The 25,910-nt window shown below is 41.9% G+C and overlaps 1 protein-coding gene and 1 pseudogene across 1 annotated transcript in view; one reads left to right on the top strand and one right to left on the bottom strand.

The window, feature by feature from the left end:
• Window positions 1–14,304: 14,304 nt before the first annotated feature.
• The window catches only part of IFT80 (intraflagellar transport 80), a 114,329-nt gene continuing 102,723 nt past the window's right edge, over window positions 14,305–25,910 (bottom strand). The window contains exon 18 of the mRNA XM_053598854.1: window positions 14,305–15,888. Coding sequence (XP_053454829.1) covers window positions 15,778–15,888 — 111 coding nt within the window. The 3' untranslated portion in view covers window positions 14,305–15,777. The remainder of the gene's footprint in view (window positions 15,889–25,910) is intronic.
• Window positions 16,554–24,160, top strand: LOC128592372 (cytochrome c oxidase subunit NDUFA4-like; annotated as a pseudogene).

The raw sequence follows: 25,910 nt of genomic DNA on the forward strand, positions 1-25,910 counted from the left end.
CTACAGGTGCCCACCACAGCTCCTGGCTATTTTTTTTCTTTTTTGTAACAGTTGTCATTGTTGTTTTTAGCTGGCCCAGGCCAGATTCGGTGTGTGTGGCCAGCGCCCTACCCACTGAGCTCTGGGCACTGCCATACGTCTTCTTTTTAAAGAAAGAGAAAAAGGAAGACAAGGAGAGGAAGGGAGGGTGGGAGAGAAGAAAACACTACAACAAAGTCCCCTCTAACTCCACCCCAGTCCTCGTCCACTCCTCCAACTCACGATCTAAGTACTGTGTGTCCTTCCAGAATTCTCTCTGAATATTTTTACTCCATATAGATGTACGTATAGTAATACACACAGGGTAATACTGTCTAGCACCTAAAGTTTTGTTTCTATGCAATGTTACCACTTGAGTAACTTTGTGTAACCACTACCACAGTTAAGATACAGAACCCGCAGTTCCTCACCCCAGGCCTTTCACACGCCAGCCTTGATAGCCCCATAACCTTATAACCTCTCTCCCCCTCATGAGTCTTTCACCTCTGGCAACCACTTATCTGTTCTCCATCTCTGTATTTTTTCGAGAATGTTATATAAATGGACTCATACAGTAACCTTCTGAGAACTGGCTTTTTTCACTTCATGTGATTCCCTAGAGATACACTCAAGTCGTTATATCAATGGTTTTCTTTTTACCGCTGAATAATGTTCCAAGTATATAGATAAATTACAGGGTTTTTCTAGTTCTTGGTTCTTATGAATCAAGCTACTATAATCATTTGCATGCAGGTTTTTATATGCATGTAAGTTCTCCTTTTTCTGGGGAACATGCCCAAGGGTGCAATTGCTGGTGATAAACACCTTCTGTAGTAGCCGTATCATTTCATCTTCCCGCCTGCAGTATACAGGTGATCCAGCGTCTCTGCGTCCTCGCCAGCGTTTGGTGTTATCACTAGTTACTTTCATTGTTCCGACTGGCATGGTTTTGATTTGCATTTCTCTAGTGGTTAACATGTCGAACGTCCTTTTGTGTATTTGCCATCCGGATGTCCTCAGTGGTAAAAATGTATGTTCCCGTCTCCTGTTTTCTCATCAAATTACTTGTTTGCTTTTCACTGTTGAAATCTGGTAGTTCTTAAGAAGTTCTGGATGCAGGGCCTTGGTCAGGTATGTGGTTTGCACATTTTGTTCAACCCTGGTCACTTTTTTCAAAAGGCTCAGTGTTTGCACATATTTAAATAGACAGATAGTCTTTCCCACTTGTGCTCAGCAGAATGGCTCCTGCAGAGAAGGGTGGCAAGAAGAGGGGCCGTTATGCCATCAGCAAGGCGGGGACTCAAGAATACAACATCGACATTCACAAGTACATCCCTGCAGTGGGCTGCAAGAAGCATGCCCCTGGGGGCACTCAAAGACATCCAGAAATTTGCCATGAAAGGGATGGGGGCTCCAGATGTGTGTACTGATACCAGGCTCAACAAAGCTGTCTGGGCTAAAGGCATGAGGAACATCCCATCCTGCTTCCATGTGTGCGTGTCCAGAAAAGGTAATGAAGGTGAAGATTCACCAAACAAGCTCTATACTTTGTTTACCTATGTACCTGTTACCACTTTAAAAAATCTACAATGTGGACGTGAACTAACTGGTGATTGTCAGATACATCAAATAAAGTTATAAAACCAAAATAAATAAATAAATAAATAGGCAAATGGTTCTATAAGTCTTGTGGTGAAAAGCAGCGGTAGTGGGTCCCTCTCCTCAACAACCCCCCTCACCCCAGAAGTGGTCACTTTCAGCTCCATCTCTAAATAACATGCTTATTATTTTCTCAATTTCGCAGCAGTGGGGAGGGGCACTATCTATCGCCTTTCTGCTATGAAAAATAAAGATTTTGTCTCGTATAGCCTTTCTTCTGTCCCTTCCTTACGTGTGTGTTCCCATCTTTACCCCAACTTCCCCCCAAAAAATCCACATCCCATATTCACAATTTATGAATTGCGAATTTATGAACTCCAAAAAGCTTTTCCGTAACTGATCAAACTTGAACTCATTTAGCAGCAAAACCTGAAGAAAAACTACAAAACCTGAAGAGGAGCCACATATTTATTTATACCACTTAATATAATTATTCATGCATTATACTGGAGGTATATATTGTGTTTGATTAAGGAATGAGAGCTGCGAGCCTGCTGGGAACTTTCTGAAACAAATGCACAGTACTACCAAAACCTTTGGAATACATATTGTTTTTCTTAAACAGATTTGAATTCTGAAACAGTTTTGGCCCAGGGGTTTTCTATTATGGACCTGAACAGTTATAATTTGGTTACGTAAACATTCAGTTTTTACGTTACTATGTGTATATAAATAGATTTTGTTTATAGGTAAATCGTGTTACATATGATGATTACTATTAACGTCATTAATGTCACTAAAATGATTACTTTTATACGTTAGCACATTCAAATTAGAGTAAAGAGGAGTCACAGAAGCTCATCTCATAGAAATTTTATTTAATGATTTTCCTGAAATTACATTCTAGCATTTAATGCTGGACATTTGGAGGGTCTGGGTCTGCAAACTTTAGTTTATTAATTTCTTGTAGAAATAAACATCGTCCATTTACTCATTTGCTAGCTAAGTGAGTAGCCTCTCTGGAGCAGTGCTTGGGAACAAGAAAATACACTGTAGGTGGCTGATTGCATCTGGGGTGAGTCTCTGTTTTGATGATACTACTCCCCCCAATTAAGTTTAGAGCCACTTTATAACACCTTACTAGAAAAATAATATGTTGTAATCATTATCATTGACTTATGTATTTTTAATTAGTAAAAACACATAAGTTAAACATGAAAGTTGCATCACCAGAGAATGTTATTAGAGTAAAAGAGAGTTTTAGGTAATCTAGAACATCCGGAAATATCTAAAAAAATTAAATCACTCTAAATTCTTTTGAAATGGTTGTTTTGAAATGGCCTATTTTTAGAAATTACTACACTTAAAAAATTATGAACAGGGCCTGGTGAGTTTATGAGCTGCTGGAATGCAAATGGCCAGGCAGCCATGTTCCAGCAGCCTAAGCCAAGTTACAGTGACAGAGTAGCTTTACAGCAAAGCAGCCGGAATAAAAATGACTGTGTTGGAGGCTATAAAAGTTTGTGAGAATCTCATAAGTTTTCTGGCCCAAAGGTCATTTACCACTGAGTGGGAGATACCAAAGAAAAATAGGCTGAGGACCAGGGGAAGAAGATGATCATGGGTCTTTTCAAAATAGTAGCTGTATCATTTCTCTTTGGTTTCTTCAGATGGTGTTAAGAGAAATCTTGAAAAATGATTTTCCCACAATCCTCTCTGGAAATCAACAAGGAGTTTTTAGTAAAAACATGAATTCATATATTTCTATTATTGCATGTTACCTGTTTATATTATGTACATTATAAATTCTGGATTTTTGCATTAAAAGAAGTAAAAAGAAATACCTGTTTTGGTATTTTTCTAATCAGTATTTATATAGCATACTTCATTTTCAGAAAGATATTTATTTTCTCTATGTACAAAACGCTAACTATTTAAAGATATCCTTCAATTGGCAAAATTCTTTGTGGTAATTTTTACTATAATAAACCTTTTCCTAAAGTATGTTTGCTTTAATTTTTTTTTAAAGTTTAGTGTAACTTATCTTCCATATTACATACAATACCCTCTGTACCAAAATATTTTTTTGGATCATCATACTCCAGAAATATTTTTTTTTTTTTTTTTGTAGGGACAGAGTCTCACTGTACCACCCTCAGGTAGAGTGCCGTGGCGTCACATGGCTCACAGCAACCTCTTAACTCTTGGGCTTACGCGATTCTCTTGCCTCAGCCTCCCGAGCAGCTGGGACCACAGGCGCCCGCCACAACGCCCGGCTCAGAAATATTATTAATCTGCAACAGGGTTGGGTCCCAAGCATTCTGGTTAAACAATCTTCTTTCTTTGATACATTTGTGAAATAAATAACATGTTTGCATATACATACAAAAGAACTAAATCATATCAAATCATCCTAAAATGTATAAAGTTATTAATGTGAAACCAACTGACACACTTCAAGAGAATGTATAATAGATTATTTAATATGATTGGAGAACTGACTTTGTGATATAATAACGAGCAAATCTGGTTCACAACACAGAGTTTTCAAAACCCACGGATTGTCCTGAGTGATGAGAAAGTCTCTGTTTTGCTGATGACCTGCTCATGGGGCCTCTAGACAGCTTCAGGATCAGGACTGGTCACTAGGAAAACCAGCTACTTCATTACTGGGCTAGAACTTTATCCCTGCCCCCTGCCCTGGGAAACACCCTAGTTTACAACCACTTTAAACTTCTGCGATCAAGCAATTCTGTCTCAGCCTCCCAAGCAGCTGGGACTACAGGTGCCCACCACAATGCCTGGCTAATTTTTCTACTTTTAGTAGATATAGGCGTCTTACTCTTGCTCAGGCTGGTCAAGAACTCCTAAGCTCAAGCAGTCTTCCCACCTTGGCCTCCCAGAGTTCTAGGATTAGGCCTGGGCCACCACACCCAGCCAGTGGACTAGAACTTTTAACCACCCAGCCTCTAGGGAGAGGACAGAGGTTGGAGATTATGTTCAATCCCATGGCCATTGAATTAATCAATCATGTGTATGAAATGATACCCTGCTTTAAAAAAAAAAAAAAGACATTGGGTTACGGAAGCTGGGAAGAGCATTGTGGTTGGCGAACAGGTTGAAATGCTGGGAGGATGAGATGCCCAGACTCCACAAGCAGAGGGCCCAGAAGCTCTCAGTCCCCTCCCACTCTTCCCAGCAAACCTTGCCCTATGGATTTTTCTTAACATTTGCTTGTTTTTGAGTTGTATATCCTTTATAATAAAATTGTAAGTACAGCATTTTAATGAGTCCTGCAAGTCATTCTAGCAAATTATCAACCTGAAGGAGAATTATGGGAACCCCCAAATTTGTAGCCAAGTTGGACAGAAGTGCTGGTAGCTGAAGGACTGAACTGGGCTAGCATTTGAAGGAAGGGCAGTCTTGCTGGGATCCTTGCTCTTTAACTTGCAGGATCTGCTTCTAACTTCAGGTATGTTAACAGAAAAAAAAACAAACAAAAAAACGACTCTGCAAAATAACTTAGGGTGATTTATTCTGAGCCAAATGTGTGACTGTCAGCCCAGGGAGCCACAGCAAAGAAGCCTTGAGTAACTGGTCCTGAGGTGGTTGGGTTGTAGTTCGGTTTTATACAATTCAGGGAGACGGGAATTGCAGGTAAAATTATAAATCAATGCAGGAAATGTATATACTGGTTTGGTCCCAAAAGCCGAGATATTTTGAAGGAAGGGGGTCTCACAAGTCATAATGTGTGTTTAGAGGTTCATTGATTTGTAATTGGTTAAAGAAATAAAGCTTTGTCTAAAGGCTTGGAATGTTTTAAGTGAGGCAAGGAAGTCTTTAATCAGAGACAAGTCTCAACATATAGACTCAAGTAACTTGTTAAACAAATTGATGGTGGCCTCCAGGGATGATTTAACCTTTGTTTACATGGCCTTAGGTCCTGTTAATAATTTAGTATCTCATTGTCACAAAGAGTCTATTTTGTTGTCTTATAATCTGTATAATCCTGGTCAATTGTTGTATCAAATCTCCAAAAGGGAAGGATATAATGACAGGTGTCTAACCTCCTATCCCTTCATGGCCAGTGATTCAGCTTTAAAGTTTTTCTGGGGTCCCCTTGACCAAGAGGGGTTTTGTGCAGGTGGAAGCTGGGCTTAGGACTTTATTTTAGTTCCCAGGCATGACATCACTCTTGTGCAGTGGGCCAAGTTCTTCTAAACCTAGAGCCACAAGGGGCCTTGGGTAAGGAAATGTGGCCTGGCCCCTGTGTCTCCTGCTTCCAGCTGGAGTTTCCTGGTTGTACCAGTAAGGTGGGCTCTTCTGTCCCCTTTTAGAAGATCCTGCTTTCAAACATGCCCAATATCATGAAGGTTTATAAGTGGAGAGAGAAGTAGATGTAGGTAATTCATAAACTGTTACAGTTTGGTGTAGCCTTTTCTGTACAGGAGAAGGAAAATGCAGATAAGGACTGAGGAACTGAATGCTAATCACCATTCTAAATTTCCCCTAGAGGGGCCTGTCTCACCCAGTTTAACATTCCTTTCTGGGAGAATCAAGATGACACTGGAAGTAGGTTCCTCCTCTTAGGAAAGGAACCAGAATAGTAAGCAGATTTTCCTATTTTGAACGGATCATCTGGGACAAAATGCTAGGATTCACCAGGGAAGCAACAAGAAACGTCAAAAGTAAGAAGAGTGTTCAGGGCAACTTGCCTGACTGAGGACAGGCTAACGCCAGGGGAAGGTCCTAGGTGCAGGAAAATAATAAGAGAGAAGCCCGGAGGCCTTCACACTCTGAGATAAGCTTCTCTGGCTACAAGAGAATCTCCCCACCCACAGGTCTTGGGCCTAACATAGGCAAGTCTTGCAAGCTGGCTTGAGGGAGGGCTTTTGCAACCCCATGTGAGGAAGGAGAACTGACCTGAGTGGAAATGGTGGGAAATGAAGAAATAAAGCCATGAAAGACAGGGAGAGGCAAAGAAAGCCAGGAGACGAGTGATAGGATAGCATCCGAGAACTGACACAGCTGACGACTGCAGCCGGCACCTGAACCCTGGAAACAGCTTTATTTATACAGCGTCTTAACAAGGTTGAGTAAATCTTAGCACATGGGGTAGAGATCATCCTTAAAGAGGAAAACTGTGTATTTGCCCATAATAAGCAAAGTATGCATGGGCTACGTGACTTCTGGAAGGTGCAAAGAATGTTGTTAAAGGAGGAGAAATGGTTGGGGGTCACTCTCTGAGCATTTCCCAGGCCGTAGGGGCTCTGCAGGCCATAGCCCGCTCCCCACAGGGAGGTGTTTGGAGATTGCATAGAGAGGTTGCTCCAGAAATGGAACCCACTTGGAATTCCACGCGCATCTGATCCTAGAGCAGCTTGAGCTGAGCCCCTTCCCAAGAGCCTGCAAACTGGGGGGCTGCCAGCATGCCTGGAGTGACTGCATGGCACCTGGGAGGGGCAGAGGAGCCCAGGTGCTCCCAGGCACCCCATGGCCCCTGGATAGCATTTCCCACAGTTCCTCTTTCATGCTGCCTGTCTGGGTGGGGCCCTAGGCTTCCTAGTCATGGGCCCAAGGCACCATTTTGAGAGTTCAACAGTGGGCTGAGTTTGGGCTGACACAGCTACAGCCCCACCCAGCTGAGGAGGGGCAGGGAGGTCCAAGCTCTGCCACACAAACCCAGGACGATTCCCACTGCCCTGCATGGCCTGTGAGACTGAGACGTGGGCAGACAGCCCTCCCCACACTTTCTCACCGTACTGCTTGCCTGAGGGGCCCTGCTTTCTCTGACTGCAGGCCCACAGCCCGGACCATTTTGAGAGTTTAACTCTGGGCTGCGCCTGTCCTCAGGCTGAGTTCAGGGTGATGTGGCTACAGGCAGCACCCAGCAGGGAAGGAACAGGGGAGACCAGGCTCTCCTAAGGACACTTAGGACAATACCCACCACTTGTTACAGGCAGCTGTGGACTGGGGCTAGCCTGCCCAACCACTGCAGCTACCAGTAACATCAGCGTGGACCACTCAAGTCCTAGTGATAGCTCTACCACCACTACCGCCACCTTCCACCTCACACCAACTGCTCCTTACAACCCGGCCCCCTACTTCAACAACTAGCTTCTGAGCAAGAAACCCGAAGACCCACAAATGGGCCTCTCAGGACACACTAACTCTGCTGCCAGCATACGCTGCTCTGGGGCCTAAAATCATTATCCTGAGTGAAGAAACTCAGGAACAGAAAATGGGGGAATCAAGGGACTCATCCAAAGACTCTGAGGTGGGTGCCAGCAGCCTCATCACCCCCATAAAATGGATGCCAGCAGCCTCGCGACATCCCTGGGTAGGAGGAAGGGGAAAAAGAGGTAAATGAAATGATGCCAAGTACCATTACTCTTAGATGGGTCTGGATTGGGCCAGAACAGAACAAGATAAGAACTAATCAGCCAAGCACTGTCACGATGAGGGTTAACAAGCTAAGTGCTGTGACAAATTGTTTTACTCATTTGCTAATTGCCAGATCTGTTTTATGGGACCTCTATGTTCTAATCTACTAAATTGCAAGGTTCGCTTCTGTAAAAGGGGTCAGCGTGACCCCGTGCTCGCTTTTTGCTTCTTTTGCCAACTTTATTTTTGCTTCTAATTGCTAACTTTCAGCCCACTTGTTTGGCCCTTTGCCAACGTTCAGACTAGAAAAACCCCAACTTCAGACCCCTCAATGTTCTCTCACTTAGTCTGCTTTAGACTTTGCTGAGACAGCCCCACGGTTAATAAAAGACTCCTTTTTGAAATTCTAATTTGAGTCGGTGGTCCTTATCTCACCCCATAAAAACTCCAGGTGAAAATCTTTAGATGGTCATCACAAAATGGAACAGGCTGGGCACGGTGGCTCACACCTGTAATCCTAGCACTCCAGGAGGCTGAGGCAGGAGGATCTTGAGGTCAGGGGATTGAGACAAGCCTGAGCAAGAGTGAGAGCTGTCTCTATCAAAGACAGAAAAAATTAGCCAGGGGTGGTGGCTCAAGCACCTGTTGTCCTGGTCACGCAGGATTGCTTTAGCAGGGAGCTTGGGTTTTCACTGAGCTATAATGACCCCACTGAGCTCTAGCCTAGGTGACAGAGTAAAAGTCTGTCTCAAAAAGACAAAAATGGGATAAACAAAATGGACATCGATGGGGTTGAAACAAAGACCTTGGTATAGCACGACTGAAGGCTGAATGGGCTCGTGGGCCCCTGCTGCTCCTCGAACATTAAAGACAGGTAAGCTTGGCAGGCTGCATAGTGTGCTGTTGACTCCTATATTTGGGTTTTTACCTTCTTATTGGTGGTGGCAAATGGCCTGGCCATATGTTTGGGCAGAAGGGCAGTGACAGATCAACCTATTAAAGGGTCACACTTAACACAGCCCTCTGGAAATCACTGTGGGAACCTGAGAGGTGTGTTCAAGTAACCTCCCTCCAGCATCAGAAAGTGGTTGGAGTTGATGAGCGGACACCGCAGTGTGTTCACCTGACATGACCACCCAGGTCTGTAAGATTGATTTATTTGTGGAGTTGCAGCAATGCAGAGACAGGGATGTTCTCTCGCATCTTCTAAGGCAAAATATACCAATAAGAACTGTTCTCCAGAAAGTAGAAGGGAAGAGGAGAGAGAGGGGAGGAGGGGAGATATGGGAGGAGGGAGGGTATTTGGGGGGACCTCACCTAATGTGCATGATGCAATGGTACATTTCAAAACTATTAAGAAATGAGTATAATTGGGCGGCGCCTGTGGCTCAAGGAGTAGGGCGCCGGTCCCATATGCTGGAGGTGGCGGGTTCAAACCCAGCCCCGGCCAAAAACCAAAAAAAAAAAAAAAAGAAATGAGTATAATTGTGATGGATGTTTACTAAGTTCAATGTAAACATTTCACATTGTATATTGAAGCAGTACCCTGAACCCCATAAATGCATCAATGTACTGAAAGAACCAGACCAGCGCCATCTTAGGAGTTAAGTTTTGCTTTCCCCGCCATTTCACTCAGTAAGTTTCACTTTCCAGACAAGCCCAGATAAGCCCAGGCAAGCCCAGGTAATTCCCCGAAATCATGAGACAACTGCCCACCAATCAGGGACCCCCACCTAACCAATCCAGAAATGCCCCCTTTGTTTCAAGCTTTGCATGCCCACCTGCTCTGCCGGACCATAAGAACCCCTGCTGCAGAGCTCGAGGCTCCTGGCTAAGATCTGTTGCAGGGGAGTCCCTGGGAGCCCAAGCTCGAGCTTGCAATAAAAGGCCCTTTTGCTTTTGCATTGGACTCGGCTCCCTGGTGGTCTTTGTGGGGGATTTTGAGATCTGGGCACAACAGTACAAAATTATGATTTAATAAAAAAATAATTAATTAAAAAAAAAAAGAACTATTCTGCTTGCCAATAAGAGGCTGCAGATAGATGGCTATGGGACAGATTTCCCAGGAGGAAGGCTCCACACACAGCTAGCAAGTCAGACCTGGAAGACCTGCACATGGGTCCAGATAGGAAGAGACACACTCTGAGCTTTGCTCACCCAGCCATAGATACAGATGCTTATGTGACTTGACCACCAAGTTACATTTCTTCACACCAAGGAATACACTTTACAGTCCACAGTATCCAACCAGGGGCAGAATAATAGTTTGATACAGAACTGGGACACACCCCTGAGATGTTGGTTATCTGAAATGGAGAGATACAGGCCTGAAGGGCCGGCTTACACACCTGAGTGTGTGTATGCTGAGGACTCACCATGCTGGGGATGGAGGCCATGTCTGCAGTGGACAGATACCAGTGCTCTGGGAGTGGGTGTGGGACGAGGGCTGGGGGAGGACTGGTGAGACTGTCCAGTGCTTCCCATGTGGGCAGGAGGCTGGTGTGATGATGATACTTGAACTTAATCTTTCTGACCTGTGCCGTGGTCCCTGGACCAGGGCCACAACTGCAGGCACTAGAAGCAGGAATGATTCCCAAGGAACGGTGACTATGCTTTTAAACCTCATGTCAGAATTCCTTGATACCTGGCGGCAGGATTGTGCCTCCACTCACTGACAAAACTGATGGTGAATACAGCCATGCTGCTCATGGTAGAAGCAGCTACTGATTCGGGACTCCTGGGCTCCCATCTACATGGAGTAGCCTGGGGGGTACTTGCTAGACTGCCATTGCCACCTCACCCTAGACCTGCAGGGTGGACAAAGGTAATGTTCCTTCTAAGAGCAGAGAAGTTTGGGTTCAAATGTAGAGAAGTGGAATTGTAGCTAAGGGTAAACGAATGTTAACCCCAGAGGAAGGAGCTGAGGCACCAAATGCAGGTTGTCCATGAAGTTTGTGTGCAATTTAAAATAGACATTATTTTTTTTTTTTAGACAGAGACATTTTGTCACCCTCGGTAGAGTGCCGTGGCATCATACCTCACAGCAACTTCAAACTCTTGGGCTCAAGCCATCCTCTTCTCTCAGCCTCCTGAGTAGCTAGGACTAGAGGTGCCTGCCATAATGCCTGGTAATTTCTTTTTTCTTTTAGAAATGCAGTCTTGCCCTTGCTCGAGCTGGACTTGAACTCCTGAGGTCAGGCAGTCCACCTGCCTTGGCCTCCCAGAGTGCTAGGATTACAGGCATGAGCCTCTTCACAAAACCATTCGATAGACAACTATTTTAAGTTGCACATGAATTTTATGGACACCGTGTATTATTAAAAAAATTTTTTTAAGTTTACTTGAGCCAAAGTAAGGGTAGCTGGCCAGGACACATTTCCAAATTACCTTGGGGAGTGCTCTCTTCAGACTCTGTTACAAGCAAGTTTTAAAGGCAAAAGGGGACAAGGAATGGGCTGACACAAATTTGTTTGACAGTTCTCATTGTTTTTTTTTTCTTTTGTTTTTTGTTTTTTAAGACAGAGTCTCAGTTCCTCACCCTCGGTAAAGTATCATGGCATCATAGCTCACAGAAACCTCAAACTCTTGGGCTCAAGAGATTCTCTTGCCTCCAATTAATGACAATTAAGGTTATGGGGGAGGAAGCAGAAAGAGGGACGGAGGGAGGGCGGTGGGGCCTTGGTGTGTGTCACACTTTATGGGGACAAGACATGATTGCAAGAGGGACTTTACCTAACAATTGCAATCAGTGTAACCTGGCTTATTGTACCCTCAATGAATCCCTAACAATAAAAAAAAAAAGAGAGAGATTCTCTTGCCTCAGCCTCCTGAGTAGCTGGGACTACAGGTGCCTGTGACAACACCCACATATTTTTAGAGATGGGGTCTCACTCTTGCTCAGGCTGGTCTTGAACTCCTCAGGTGAGCCACCTTGCCTGGCCCAGTTCTACTGTTTTACAGAAGCAACATCGGTTAATGAGTGATATACATGGTTGAATTAGCAGATATGGTGTCTGGTGTATGGCATTTTATGGCTGTTTAGCATCATAGAGTCCACAGGGCAGGTGGCTGCAAGAGGTAATTTTCTAGTTCAGGGAAGGAGGGACTACGACGTGACTGCTGTCACATTTTAGTTGCCTTTCTGGGCCTGATAATTTAAAGGGGCTCAAATTCCTCAGATAAAATGTTTCCTTTTTGCCCCCTCAGGAATAAATAACTGGATTATGCAGTGAAGGAATTCCAAGATTACAGGCTTCTAAAGAGGCTCAGAGAAAGAGATGGGATTGTCTCTTAGCCCAGTCATACCAGACGCCATGCATGGCTCAGATCACTCCTGCTTTTGGAACGAGATCAAATGCAGGCCAGCAAATCTGAGCGACCATGTCCTAAGAACATTTTGGCCACAGGATGAGATAATGGTCTGGACTAATTATTGGAGACCAGATGGGATGCTACTAATGAAATTGCCTACGTTAAAATAAAACAAGGCTATACGGCAGAAATAGTGGTAGAACTCTGCTTTCTATAGAAGTATAGGTGACAGCTAGACGTTAACTGGCCATTGTTCCTCAAGTTCCCCACTGCTGTAACTGCTGGCTGCTTAAGGGTCATGTTCCCTTGACAGGGGCAGCCTTTGTGACTGTCCCAATTGCTTCCATAGATAACATCTCTATTGTAAGACCCAAGACTGGTCTTTTTGAGACATCTTCCAGACTCTGCATTCAGAGGGACCAATTGACATCAACCAGACCAGTGGCCATGCAGGGGGAGCAATCCAACGAGTCCTGTGACCCCTACCCAGAACTCCTTTTTACCAAGACGATAGTTTCTGCTTCCCAACCCTATGAGTTCATCCCCAGCCCAAGAGAATCAATTCCCTAGTCCTTTGTATCCCCTAAATTCTCATAGAGATGGATTTGAGAAATCTCCCCCATCTTCTCTCACTGGCACCCTGACTGAGCGTATTGGCCTTTATCTGGGTGGATAAAGGACTCAGGCAGTTTAGTAAAGTACCAGTAATCTTTTAACTCTTAGTTTTCAGGTTACATCTACCACAATGTGCTATACTATAACACTAGTATTGGAAGATTATAACATTGATATCAGTCATCAAATACATTGGTGATGTTAAATGAACAGTTTAATTAAGAAAAAAGCAACTTAGGAATCTGCAACCTCCCTCCTCCCCCAACCAGAATAGGTTCAGAGAGACCCTACAGTGCTGCGTGGTCCGAAAAAAGGAAAGTGATGTGCAGAAAATGGAAACGAGTTATGGAACAGCTGGATTGATTACAGCTCTGCATTTGTGTTATTCTAACACAGTTTCAACAGTTGGTTGCCTTTGATTGGCTGAAACCAGCCAAGAGCGAGTTATAGTTCCCTATGTATGGAGAAATCTTTTGGAGGGCAACTTCAGGCAAAACAATTTAACTTTGGAAAATTACAAATGTTGCAGTACTCCTTGTGCTCAGACGGGTATGATCCTTTTGCTGTAAAAGACCAGGGAGTGGCTGGTGATACATAAAGAACGTATCTGTCTGGTCTAGGAGAGTATTCCAAAATCCTTGGAATTTCCTGAGTGGTAAGAATATCTTTGTTATCTAATAAAGTAATTGTGGTAGTGGTGGCGGCCTAGATAGCTTCAGAATGGGGGCTGCTTGCCAGAAAAACCAACCAGTGATTGGAATTTCAGCCACTAGACTTTCCAGCAGAGCGGGGGGTGGGAGTGGGGGCTGGAGAGGGTGTTCAGTTGCAAGGCCAATGTTTTAATCAATTATGCCTGTGTAATAAAACTCTGATTAAAAAAAAAAAAATTCAGAAAAGCAAGGCTGGGGCAGCTTCCTGGTTGGTGAAGATGGTGTGCCTGGATCCCGTGAGGAGGCCTGGAAGTTGCGTCCCTTCCTCTCCCCCCACCACCCGCCCTTTACACAACAGACCTCACTCTGTGTGCCTGTTCCATGTGGCCGTTCCTGAGCTTTAACGAACCTGTTACTGTAAGTGAAGAGTTCCAGCGAGGTCTGTGACTCATTCTAGCAAATTATCAGGCCTGAAGGGGGGTGGTCCAGGGAACTCCCAAATGTGTAGTCGTGTCAGACACAAGTGTGGGTAACCTGGGGACTCCACTTGCAGCTGGAGTCTGAGATACTGGCCATTTTCTTAGGGACTTTGCCCTTTAATTTGTGGGATTTGATGCTAGCTTGAGGTAGTTAACATCAGAATTGAATTGTAGGATATTAGAGAATTGTTAAAACAGACATATTCCTTTTCTTTCTTTTTAAAAAATTTTTTTATTACAGTAAGATATACATAACATAAAACATACCCCTTTAAAACAAGTTTTTCTTTTTAAATTTCTCATTGAACGAGAACCATATAGAACACATATAAACAGTCCAACTTACAAGTAAACTGCTGTAGCAGATTTCACAAACTGAATGCACACTCGTACCCAACATCTGGATCAAGACAGACTATTCCAATGTTCCAGAAAAGATAAGAATCAAGTTGAAAAGAAAACATTTCTATAAAAGAAAGCTAGACATAGTAATTAACATGGGGGTAAGAGATGTAATCTCTTTCCCATAAATTTGCAAAAATGGGTTCATGGAAGACTTTCTTAGGGGCATTTGTGTTATTGTTAAAAACTTTTGTGGTAGTAGTAATTAATTTGGGGACATAATAAATTAAGCTTAGTCAAAGGTTTATCACCTAAGGAGATTTTCACAATTCAGACTCCAGAGCCTATTGACTGAATATTCTCAGTGAGAATGAAGAAAATACTTATCCATTATAGAAATATTTTAAAAATTATGATAAAATACACATAGCAAAGTCACCATTTTCCTTGTTTCTAAGGGTACACTTTGGTGGTGTTAACATTCATAATGTTGAGCAACCATCACCACTGTCCATTTTCAGAACTTGTTCCTCCCAAACAGAAACTATCCTCTTTAAACAACTCCCTATTTCTTCCTCCCCTAGTCCTGTAACCACCGTTTTCCTTTCTGTTCTATGAACTTGCCTATTCCAGGTACTTCACTGAAGTGGGATCATACAATGTTTCATCTTTTACATCTGGTTTACTTCACTTAGCACAATGCTTTCGAGGCTTATCTTTGTCGTGGCATATATCAGAATTTCATTTCTTCTAAGGCTGAATAATATTCCATTGTGTGTATACAACACATGCACTCACCTGTCAATAGATATTTGTTTCTACCTTTCACTATTTACTTTTCTACCTTCTACTATTCATATAATTTTGGTGTGTGTGGTTATCTGAATCGTTATACATTTTCACAGATCTATCCTCATGTATTTTTGTTATATAAATTTTAACTTTTGAAAGCACTTTACAGTTTACAAGTCAAATAGAAATTAATAATAACATATATACTTTAAAGAGTCCAATGTTTTATTATTAGTATTAATATTTGTTTATGCTGAAGATTCAAGGATGAAGTAATAGACAAAAAATGGATTATCTGAGTTATCTGGAATTATTTTCCAAAATATTGGAATATGATCAATACCACACAAGCATGAGTATATAGTAATATTTTGCTAATTATGGGACTAGAAAAATACAAAAGATGGAGTTATATCAATTATTTTGTGTTGCATTTTTTCAATTGTGTATTTAGTATTAAATACATAGCGAGTGCTTATCTGTAAAGACGATGCCTTTTTCTTTGGCAACCAAAATGTGGTTGTCCTTGGTTAATCAAAATTCATTTCAAAGATAAACTTCTTAAAGGCTAGCTTTAGACCTTTAGATCAGAGCTTTAGACCCACACTCTGGTTGGACTGGCTGGTTGATGATCTCTCTCGTTCTTTAGTGATTTCCATCTCAATTTTGGCTTTTATTTTCTCCCAATCTATTTGGAGCTGCAATTGAAAAAGGAAGATTTATGCTTACATAGCATATGATATTTTTGTTTAATCCAAAGTAATTAGGTGTAAAAATAGAATGTATAGCTTCTAAAACAGCAGAAAAGGAGGCATCAAAGTAAATAAGAAGTAATAATGCTCAAATAACGTGAAATAGCTTTAAGAATAAGACCAAACAGAACAATTACATAATAAAAAGCAAAGATTCATTGTGATTGAAAAGACTGGAATCTAGTTGTAGCTATTTATAAAAAGTGCATCTAAACAGGTGCTTAGGGACAGGGAGGGAGAAGACACCCTTTTAGTAAGAGGAAGAATGAATGGGCTCTGGTCACCAAGTCATTTCTCTCTCTTTTTCTTTTTTTACAATAGCCTTTTCTTTTTTATATTTATTGTGCCATGAATTCACAGGGAATAGGTCCCAGCACCTTATGCCCCTGTCCACTGGCTCTCCTGTGTGCCTCTGTACACCTCTTCTCCCATGAACTCGCGGGGGCAGTGTTCCGGCAGCTCAGGCTCCTTCCCATTGGTTCTCACAGAGTGAGCTTCTCTGGGTGGAGCAGGCTGGTGCTTCAGCTGAACCGAGGCTTTGATCATTTTCCATCACACATTTCAGGAAGCTATCTCGGCTCTTAGAGTTCATATTCATGCTTAATATGAACATGAATCCTCTTGGCAATGCCAACAGCATGCCGGGTAACAGTGTACTCTTCCAGTTTTGCTATGGTACCATTTGTGTGCCATGCCTTTTTGAATAGTACCCATTCCCTTGAGGTCTACAATATCACCTTTCTTGTGGATTCACATGCATGTGGCCATAGGAGCAACTCCATGTTTTCTAAAAGGCCTCTGCTCTTTCCCTCTGTGTTCGTCACTGTGGTGAATTATTGAACGATGGTGTCTCTGGCCAAAAGGCCAAGCCACTTTTCAAATAGGCCAGTCCTTCACATCTTACACATCGAAGCTTCCATTAAAAGTCTAGCTATGAGGAAAGACAGGGGATCACTTCCTTCCCCTAAGCATGTTCTACAAATCAGTCTCCTTTGCAACAATTCTTCAAGTGATATAAAGTGATATAAAGTGGTCATTGACAAAAACAAAAGAATATGAGAGGAAGCATATTCTCTTCCTCTGATAAGAAATAACTGAAAAGAGAGAACACCTGCTGGCTTCCCTTCAATCCACGATGCAGTCTCCTTTCCCCCACCTCCACCCTATCCCTCTCCTAAGTTCATTAGACTTGATATAAGGAATGAACTCTGCCCAAGTTCTTGAAAATTTTTCTTATCTTTTTCTTTCTTTTTTTTTTTTAGAGACAGAGTTTCACTCTCTCACTCTGGGTAGAGTCATAGTTCACAGCAACTTCAAACTCCTGGGCTCGAGCTGTCCTCCTGCCTCAGCCTCTGGACTAGCTGGGACTACAGGCGCCCGCCACCATAACCAGCTAGATTTTTCTATTTTTAGTAGAGACAGGTCTCCCTCTTGCCCAGGCTGGTCTCAGAACTTCTGAGCTCAACTTCCTTGGCCTCCCAGACTGCTAGGATTATAGGCATGAGTTACTGTGCCTCTGCCTGAATACTATCAGCAACTTTTTAAGGAAAATATATCATTTAACAAAGTTTAGAAATTGCTAATTTAGGAATAGGTGTACTCTCTGAGGTAAGATACAGGAAAAAACCTGGGTCCTGGATTAAACTAACTCTAATTTACAATGAAACAAACCCAACCCCCTGAGCCAAAAGTGAGTCGGTTTTCCCCTCCATGTAAGGGAGGGGAGGGGAGTAAGTAGTATCAAGCCAGCTTGAGATAATACTTGCTCCTCGAACAGACCCATCTTAAGTAACTGAGAGATTAGGTGAATCCTAATAGGACTTCATGCTTCCTTTATTTTGTGCTGGAAGTTGATGAAATTAAGTATTTGATTATTTTTCATTCTAATATCCTATGTCTGAATTTCTATGAAGTAATTTGTAAATATTTTGGGGAACTTTTGTTTAAAGCAATTCTGGCTGTGAGGATGATCTAGCTGTGACGTCTGTCATCCCACCAATCACCAGGGTTGATGTGGCTGGCTAGGTGGGTGTACCTCCCAAGACTATGTGCTCAGTCACAGAGGAGACCTTCCCTGATAGAGAAGGATCATTCTTAGGTCAAAGGTATATGAGAAGCTGCGCTCCCCTACAAGATCTTCCAAACAAGTTCTCAAAACAATAATTCCACATACTTATCTATAATACATAAAGTAGATGAATAAGAAGAAAAATCTGTTTTACACATAGAAGATAAATTCTGTGCTAAGATGCAAGCAATAGCTCATTGAAAAGCAGAGCAAAAGTTAGATTATTTGAAAGACTCATTTTTCAATCAGGCCTGAACTTGATATTTCTAAAATGGCAAAACACTCATTTCCATGTCTAACAAAACATTCACAAAGAAGACAAAACCTGATGAATGCCTTGGCCTTCTTCCAGCCTTAAATTGGCTTACATATGTCTCAAATCCATCACAATAAGACCATACATTGAAAGTACCCGAGCAACTGTTGCTCTATGGCACCAGAACTCCGTCAAGCAAATTGATGACATTTATATTAGTTACTTGTTATAATACAAATGAGGATGTCAATTTATCCCTATCCTACTGAAAATAAATGTTTCACTTTCACTTTGGCGTTTATCCAGTTTCAGAAGTGTTCTACAGATAATTTAGTTCTTGGATTAGAATATTATTCATAGCAAGTTTTAGATAAGGATGCTCTCTGCCAGCTGTCAAGTGCCCTCTGTATTAAAACCCATCCTCTTCTAGTGTAAGGAGAGTGCCGATGTTATTGTGAACTTCTTGGTCTTTTTTTTTTTTTTTTTGTAGAGACAGAGTCTCACTTTATGGCCCTCGGTAGAGTGCCGTGGCGTCACACAGCTCACAGCAACCTCCAACTCCTGGGCTTAAGCGATTCTCTTGCCTCAGCCTCCCGAGTAGCTGGGACTACAGGCGCCCGCCACAACGCCCGGCTATTTTTTGGTTGCAGTTTGGCCGGGGCCGGGTTTGAACCCGTCACCCTCGGTATATGGGGCCGGCGCCTTACCGACTGAGCCACAGGCGCTGCCCTATTGTGAACTTCTTATACCAGTCTCGCATCAATTCTTATTCATGTAGAAGAAATTTCAAAATCATAACAAATGGCTCCCCATCCTCTACCTCATCTCCCTTACTCCTAGCTGAAAATCAGCTTCTCATTTTGCAGAGAATATAGTGGCCGTTAGGCATGAACGTGGCTGTATCTGTACCCACCCTTCTCCCTTTCCCTCTGTCTCAGGCCAACTTCTTCACTTATGTCCCGAGGCCATCTTCTTTAACTCATCTAGAGTATCTGCCTTCAATTATTACCAACACACTCGGTTTCTTTTCTTTCCCTGGCTCCCTCTCTTCACTCTTGCCTCCCTGTCTCTCTACAAGCTCCTGCTGTCACCCTCCTTCTTGTTCCCGACTCTCACCCTCTCCCCAGGCCTCGGTAACACGACTGTGTCCCCACTGCCCTTCACAACTCCTCACTAACACCACCATCGACGGTTTCCGGTTCTTATCCTGTCACGTTTTCTGCATGATTCAGTTATTCATTTACGGAATACTTAGTGCTTAGTGTAGCTGAGGATTATCTTGGATATGAGGATTCAGCAGTGAACAAAAAGATAAAAATCACCTACTTCATAGAGAGATAATAAACAATGACAGATAATAATGGAAGAGACAGATAATGAATAAAATAAAAATATATACAGAGGGCCAGGCATGCTGGTTCACACCTGTAATCCTAGCACTCTGGGAGGCGAAGGTGGGTGGATTGTTGAGTTCAGGAATTTGAGACCAGCCTGAGCGAGCATGAGACTCTATCTCTAGAACTAGCTGGGCATTGTGGTGGACACCTGTAGTCCCAGCTACTCAGAAGGCTGAGGCAAGAGGATAGCTTGAGCCCAAGAGTTTGAGGTTGCTGTGAGCTGTGATGCCATAGCATTCAACCCTGGAGTGACTGAGTGAGACTCTGTCTCAGAAAAAAACCCAAAACATATATAGGGTCTGGCAGAAGGCCCTTTTGTACTTCAGTATAATATGTTAGTCACAGAAGTACGTGCAAATAGTGCAAATTACAAAGATTGGCACAAAGGACACCCCCTTTTATGAGCTGGTAATCTATACCAATCCTTTATTACAAAATCATAAGCATGTAATCCTTAACCCTCATAAATTCTGAGTTGGGCTAGACCTCTGTGAAAAAGATTAAAAAGAGAAAACCACGCAAGTTTACTGCCGCCCTTAGTGAACATCATGCAGAGAAACAGTAATGAAAGGCGACTCAATGCAGGGTCTCAGAACCTCAGCTTAGAGCATAGAGCATCTTCAACAAAGAACAATAAATACCAGGGAAGTGACAAGACAATGGAAGGCAGGAAACTGTGGAGAAGGCAATGTATGGGAAGAAACTAACGGAGGAAGGTTTGTTCGTGATTCCTCCGGTGTCGGTGTCGTCTCTGAGCTGATAAAAGTCGTCTCCACTAAAGGAGAATTTACATATCCTGTCTTTAGGTGGAAAAGGGGGAGAACAGAGAGCTCTTCTTCCGTTTGTTCCTTCTTAATTGCCTTTAGCTCAAAAATATTTATGTAAAAGAGGCATATTTTGGGGTGTCACATTCTGGTTTCCTTCAATATTAACTATTAACATTTACAAGGGTTCCAACCACAGCTTCCTCATGCTTTCCCTAAGAGATCTCCACTCACGTGGCTTCAACTATACCTCCCTGGTTATGACAATACGCCTGATTTCTCCTTTGCAAATTTCCTTTGGTGCTCATATTTATATTTCTAATTGCCTACTAGCTATCTCCACCTGGATACTCCCCAGACACTATATTATATATATTCATGTATTCAAAGGCCCCAAACACATATACTCTTGTGTATTCTGTATCTAGAGTCACAGCATCCCCATCCACTAGCTGCCCACACCAGAGCTGTGGAAGCCATTCTTAAATTCCTTGCCTTGCCTCACTGCCTCTCCTTTTACCCGCAACCACAACTGTTCTTTTAGTTTTACCACTGAACTTTTTTTTTTTTTTGAGACAGAGTCTCAGTATGTCACCCTTGGTAGAGTGCCATGGCTTCACAGCTCACAGCAACCTCAAACTCTTGGGCTTAAGCGATTCTCTTGCCTCAGCCTCCCAAGTAGCTGGGACTACAGGCACCTGCCACAATGCCCAGCTATTTTCTGGTGGTAGTTCTCATTGTTCTTTGGCAGGCCTGGGCCCGGTTCAAACCCGCCAGCTCCGCTGTATGTGGCTGGTGCCCTAGCCACTGAGCTACAGGTGCCAAGCACACTGAACTTTTCTTAACTAATCTTACCCTTTCCAGGTCCTAGTAGGGTTATTATAGTGACTTCCTAACTGGTCTCCTAGTCGCCACCCTGGCTTCTAATCTTTCCTTCACATCTGAAATTCTATTTCAAGTCATTCTCTTGATTGCAAACTGTCAAGTCCTCTCACTGCCTTATATGAAGTCCGTTCTCTTAACATGCTATGGAAACTCTTCAATGTCTTGTCCCACCCAGAATTCAACCACTCAGGACCCAGAGCAGTCACTCACAATTCCTCCCCATTCTTTCAAGACTCCATAGATTTTTTTCTTTTCATCTTATTTTTTTGCTGACAGAAAAAATGATAAGATAATTTTGTGGAAAATTTTAAGTTTCCATTCATTTTTAGAAATCTGGATTTTAAGAGGCAAACATGATCCTGCTACTTTCCCTTTGTGGCTTCTCATTATTTAATTTGCCCTATGACATCCTCAAGTCAGTCTCTCTGTTGCGTTTACTGTTTCTCACTTCAGAGCCTTCCCTCTGCCAGAACATGTCCACCCCCATTGCCACTTGTCCCACACCCCTACCCTTCAGTCAGCTCCTGCTATTTAACTTTTAGAGCTCAGCTCAAACATCATTGGATTTGTTTATTATCTGCTGACTCCCCTACTCTAGGTCAGATTCTTCATTCATAAAGTCTTGGAGCACCATTTACAGCTCCTTCAAGGTTATGTATCACAAACCAAGTGCCACCTCCATTTGCATATAAACTTCAAGAGGCCAGCATCTGTCACTTTGACTATTATTACACCCCAAACACCAAGGAGAGAACATTGTCTGCAGGAGGAACTTGATAAATACTGAATAAATAAAAGCTAAATAAATATCCAGCAAATAAGTAATCAGCTAACTTTAATATAATAAGCCCTTAATACCCACAAGAGTGCTTAGGTAGTAGCTAAATTTAAAGTGGTTTGTCCAATGTGGACTCTTTTAGATCTTCTTCAAAATTCTGACATTCTGCTTATGAATGATTTTTTGACTCTTTTTCTTTTTCCTAAAGTAATGCTTTAAGCATTTCCTAGATCTCCTACTTCTTGCAGACTATATATATATATTCAGTAGATTGAATGTGTTCTTTGAGTGATTTTACTTGGCAGACTTACAATTTATTTTACAAATATTTACTAAACACCATTGGAGATCAAGTGAAATGACTAAATAATAGGGTTCTTGGAAAACAGTACTCTTTGTACGAATCCCAGATTGCCATATTTTAAATTAGAAATGGCCAAAAAACATTTCAGGTCTCATAAACATAAGTGCATATCAACTATAGTTGATTCCATTCACTTGTAAACTTTCACATGGTATACTCCGTGAGCCCACCAGAAATCTAGAATAAATTTCTCAATGTTATTTTTAAATGACCCTTTTCTATTCAACAACTCTTAGTTCTGAAGTAAAGTGTTTATATAATCACAATTTCGGCAAAGACAGCTAAGTGTGGATAAGAGATATAATGGCTGCATTTTAGAGTTAAAGGAAAGGACCAGAAAGAGGTGCACATATCCCCAGAAGTTGTTTTCCTAGGATTAAATTTTATTGTACTCATTAGTGGGAAATTTTTGAGTCAAAAAATGATTTTCATCTTAAAATACTGTTTATGATTTTTAGTTAACTCCAAATGACATTTATGAAGAAGAAAAATAGAAAACTAGAACATCATGCCATAGGGAGTCAAAGTAACCTATATAGTTTCAGGATGAAAAAAAAAAAAAACCCAAAATACCTAAGAAAGCCACATTGTTCTGGTTATCCCACTGTGGAAATTTCTGCCACTCTTGTGATTGAAGTATTACATTTTGGTCATAGCTGAATACATATATAATGAAAAAGAAGATTTCAATGTTAAGTTTTTTTCTATCTAAGATAAAATTTCCTTTAAGGTAATACTATATTTTCTCTGATCTCAAAAGTACCTAATGTGAAAATACTGATAAAACATTGATGATGAGGAGAAGCAGAGGAACATTAACCTATTAAAATCACGCAATAGAATAAATTCAAGGTGGGAGCTCAGTTTAACCTGTGGCCACATTTGATCTAGTGATTCTCTGGGCTGCTTAGCACTGCACTGGTGGTGGTTGCGGTCACTTATGTGAATTAGGGTGTACCTGCAGAGACCCCAGGGACGCTGAGTTTGTCCTCGCAGTAGAGCAAGTCCAAAGCATTCACTTTGGTGCTTAATCCACAGGTACTAAGCAGGAGCTTTCATAAAACATGTCCACTTTTACTACGAGAGCCAGAGTCTGCAGCTATCCTGGATGTAGATGTTCAAGTTGCACGGCAAAACTCTAAGAACGGCCCTGAAGCCCTCACTTCCCGAAACTTTTCTGGAGTGCAAAAATGTAGACCAAGACACAGAATATTCTAAATACAAATGGATAATGTTGCCTGAGTAGAAACTATAGGGGCCTTCTCACTACCTCCTCTCCTCTTCCCAAGGCTCTTCTAATCCGAACCCTGCCCTGAGGAGGGATCAAAATACTACATTTTAGGCCCTTTCAGCCTGGGGTCCTTCAGACTAAAGGCCGCTGCCGCAAACATACTTTGCCAGATCCTCGGTCAGGCCAAGAAGCATCCGAGCCTGATTCCCCTCTTCGTATTTTTTGGAGCCGGAGGTACTGGAGCAGCACTTGTATGTCTTGCGTCTGGCATTGTTCAATCCAGATGTTAGTTGGGATAGAAAGAATAATCCAGAACCATGGAACAAACTGGGTCCCACTGATCAATACAAGTTCTACTCAGTGAATGTGGATTATAGCAAACTGAAGAAAGAAGGTCCAGACTTCTAAACCAAATGTTTCACAATAAAGCTGCTTAGAATGAAGGTCTTCCAGAAGCCATCCGCACAATTTTCCACTTAACAGGAAATATTTTTCCTCTAAATGCATGAAATCATGTTGATGTAGTGTGTTGAGGATTACACTGATTAATAAATATCCGAAACTTGAAAAACAAACAAACAAAAAAACCCCAAAATACTACATTTTAACTTCATTTTTTATGGAATCAGAAAAAAACCTCGAATAGCCAAGACATTACTCAGAAATAAAAACAAAGCAGGAGGACTCAGACTATATTATAAATCTACAGTGATCAAAACAGCATGGTACTGGCACAAAAACAGAGAGGTAGATGTATGGAACAGAATAGAGAACCAAGACATGAACCCAGCTACTTAACGTTATTTGATCTTTGACAAGCCAATTAAAAACATTCAGTGGGGGAAAAGATTCCCTATTTAACAAATGGTGCTGGGTGAATTGGCTGGCAACCTGTAGAAGACTGAAACTGGACCCACACCTTTCACCATTAACTAAGATAGACTCTCACTGGATTAAAGATTTAAACTTAAGACATGAAACTACAAAAATACTAGAAAAGAGTGCAGGGAAACTCGTGAAGAAATCGGTCTGGGCAAGTATTTTATGAGGAGGACAATCATTCATTTGTCCGGGCAATTGAAGCAGCTTCAGAAATACATTACTGGGACCTGGTCAAGCTAAAAAGCCTCTGCACAGCCAAGAACACAGTAAGTAAAGCAAGCAGACAGACCTCAGAATGGTAGAAGATATTTGCAGATTATGTCTCTGACAAAGGTTTAATAACCAGAATCCACAGAGAACTCAAACATATAAGCAAGAAAAAAACAAGTGATCCCATTGCAGGTTGGGCAAGGGACTTGAAGAGAAACTTCTCTGAAGAAGATAGGCGTGCAGCCTACAGACATATGAAAAAATGCTCATCATCCTTAATCATCAGAGAAATGCAAATCAAAACTACTTTGAGATATCATCTAACTCCAGTAAGATTAGCCCATATCACAAAATCCCAAGACCAGAGATGTTGGCGTGGATGTGGAGAAAAAGGAACACTTCTACACTGTTGGTGGGAATGCAAATTAATACATTCCTTTTGGAAAGATGTTTGGAGAACACTTAGAGATCTAAAAATAGATCTGCCATTCAATGCTATAATTCCTCTACTAGGCATATACCCGGAAGACCAAAAAATCACATTATAACAAAGATATTTGTACCAGAATGTTTACTGCATCCCAATTCATAATTGCTAAGTCATGGAAAAAGCCCAAGTGCCCATTGATCCACGAATGGATTAATAAATTGTGGTATATATACACCATGGAATATTATGCAGCTTTAAAGAAAGATGGAGACTTTACCTCTTTCATGTTTACATGGATGAAGCTGGAACATATTCTTCATAGTAAAGTATACCAAGAATGGAAGAAAAAGTATCCAATGTACTCAGCCCTACTATGAAACTAATTTATGGCTTTCATATGAAAGCTATAACCCACTTATAACCTAAGAATATGGGGAAGGGGAAGAGGGAGGGGGGAGGATGGATGGAGGGAGGGTGATTGGTGGGATTACACCTGCGTTGCATTTTACAAGGGTACATGTGAAACTTAGTAAATGTAGAATATAAATGTCTTAACACAATAACTAAGAAAATGCCAGGAAGGCTATGTTAATCAGTGTGATGAAAACATGTCAAATGATCTATAAAACCAGCATATGGTGCCCCATGATTGCATTAATGTACACAGCTATGATTTAATAAAAAAAACAAAACAAAACTACAT

The sequence above is a fragment of the Nycticebus coucang genome, chromosome 8, assembly GCF_027406575.1.
Source record: "Nycticebus coucang isolate mNycCou1 chromosome 8, mNycCou1.pri, whole genome shotgun sequence".
Taxonomy (NCBI): Eukaryota; Metazoa; Chordata; class Mammalia; order Primates; family Lorisidae; genus Nycticebus; species Nycticebus coucang.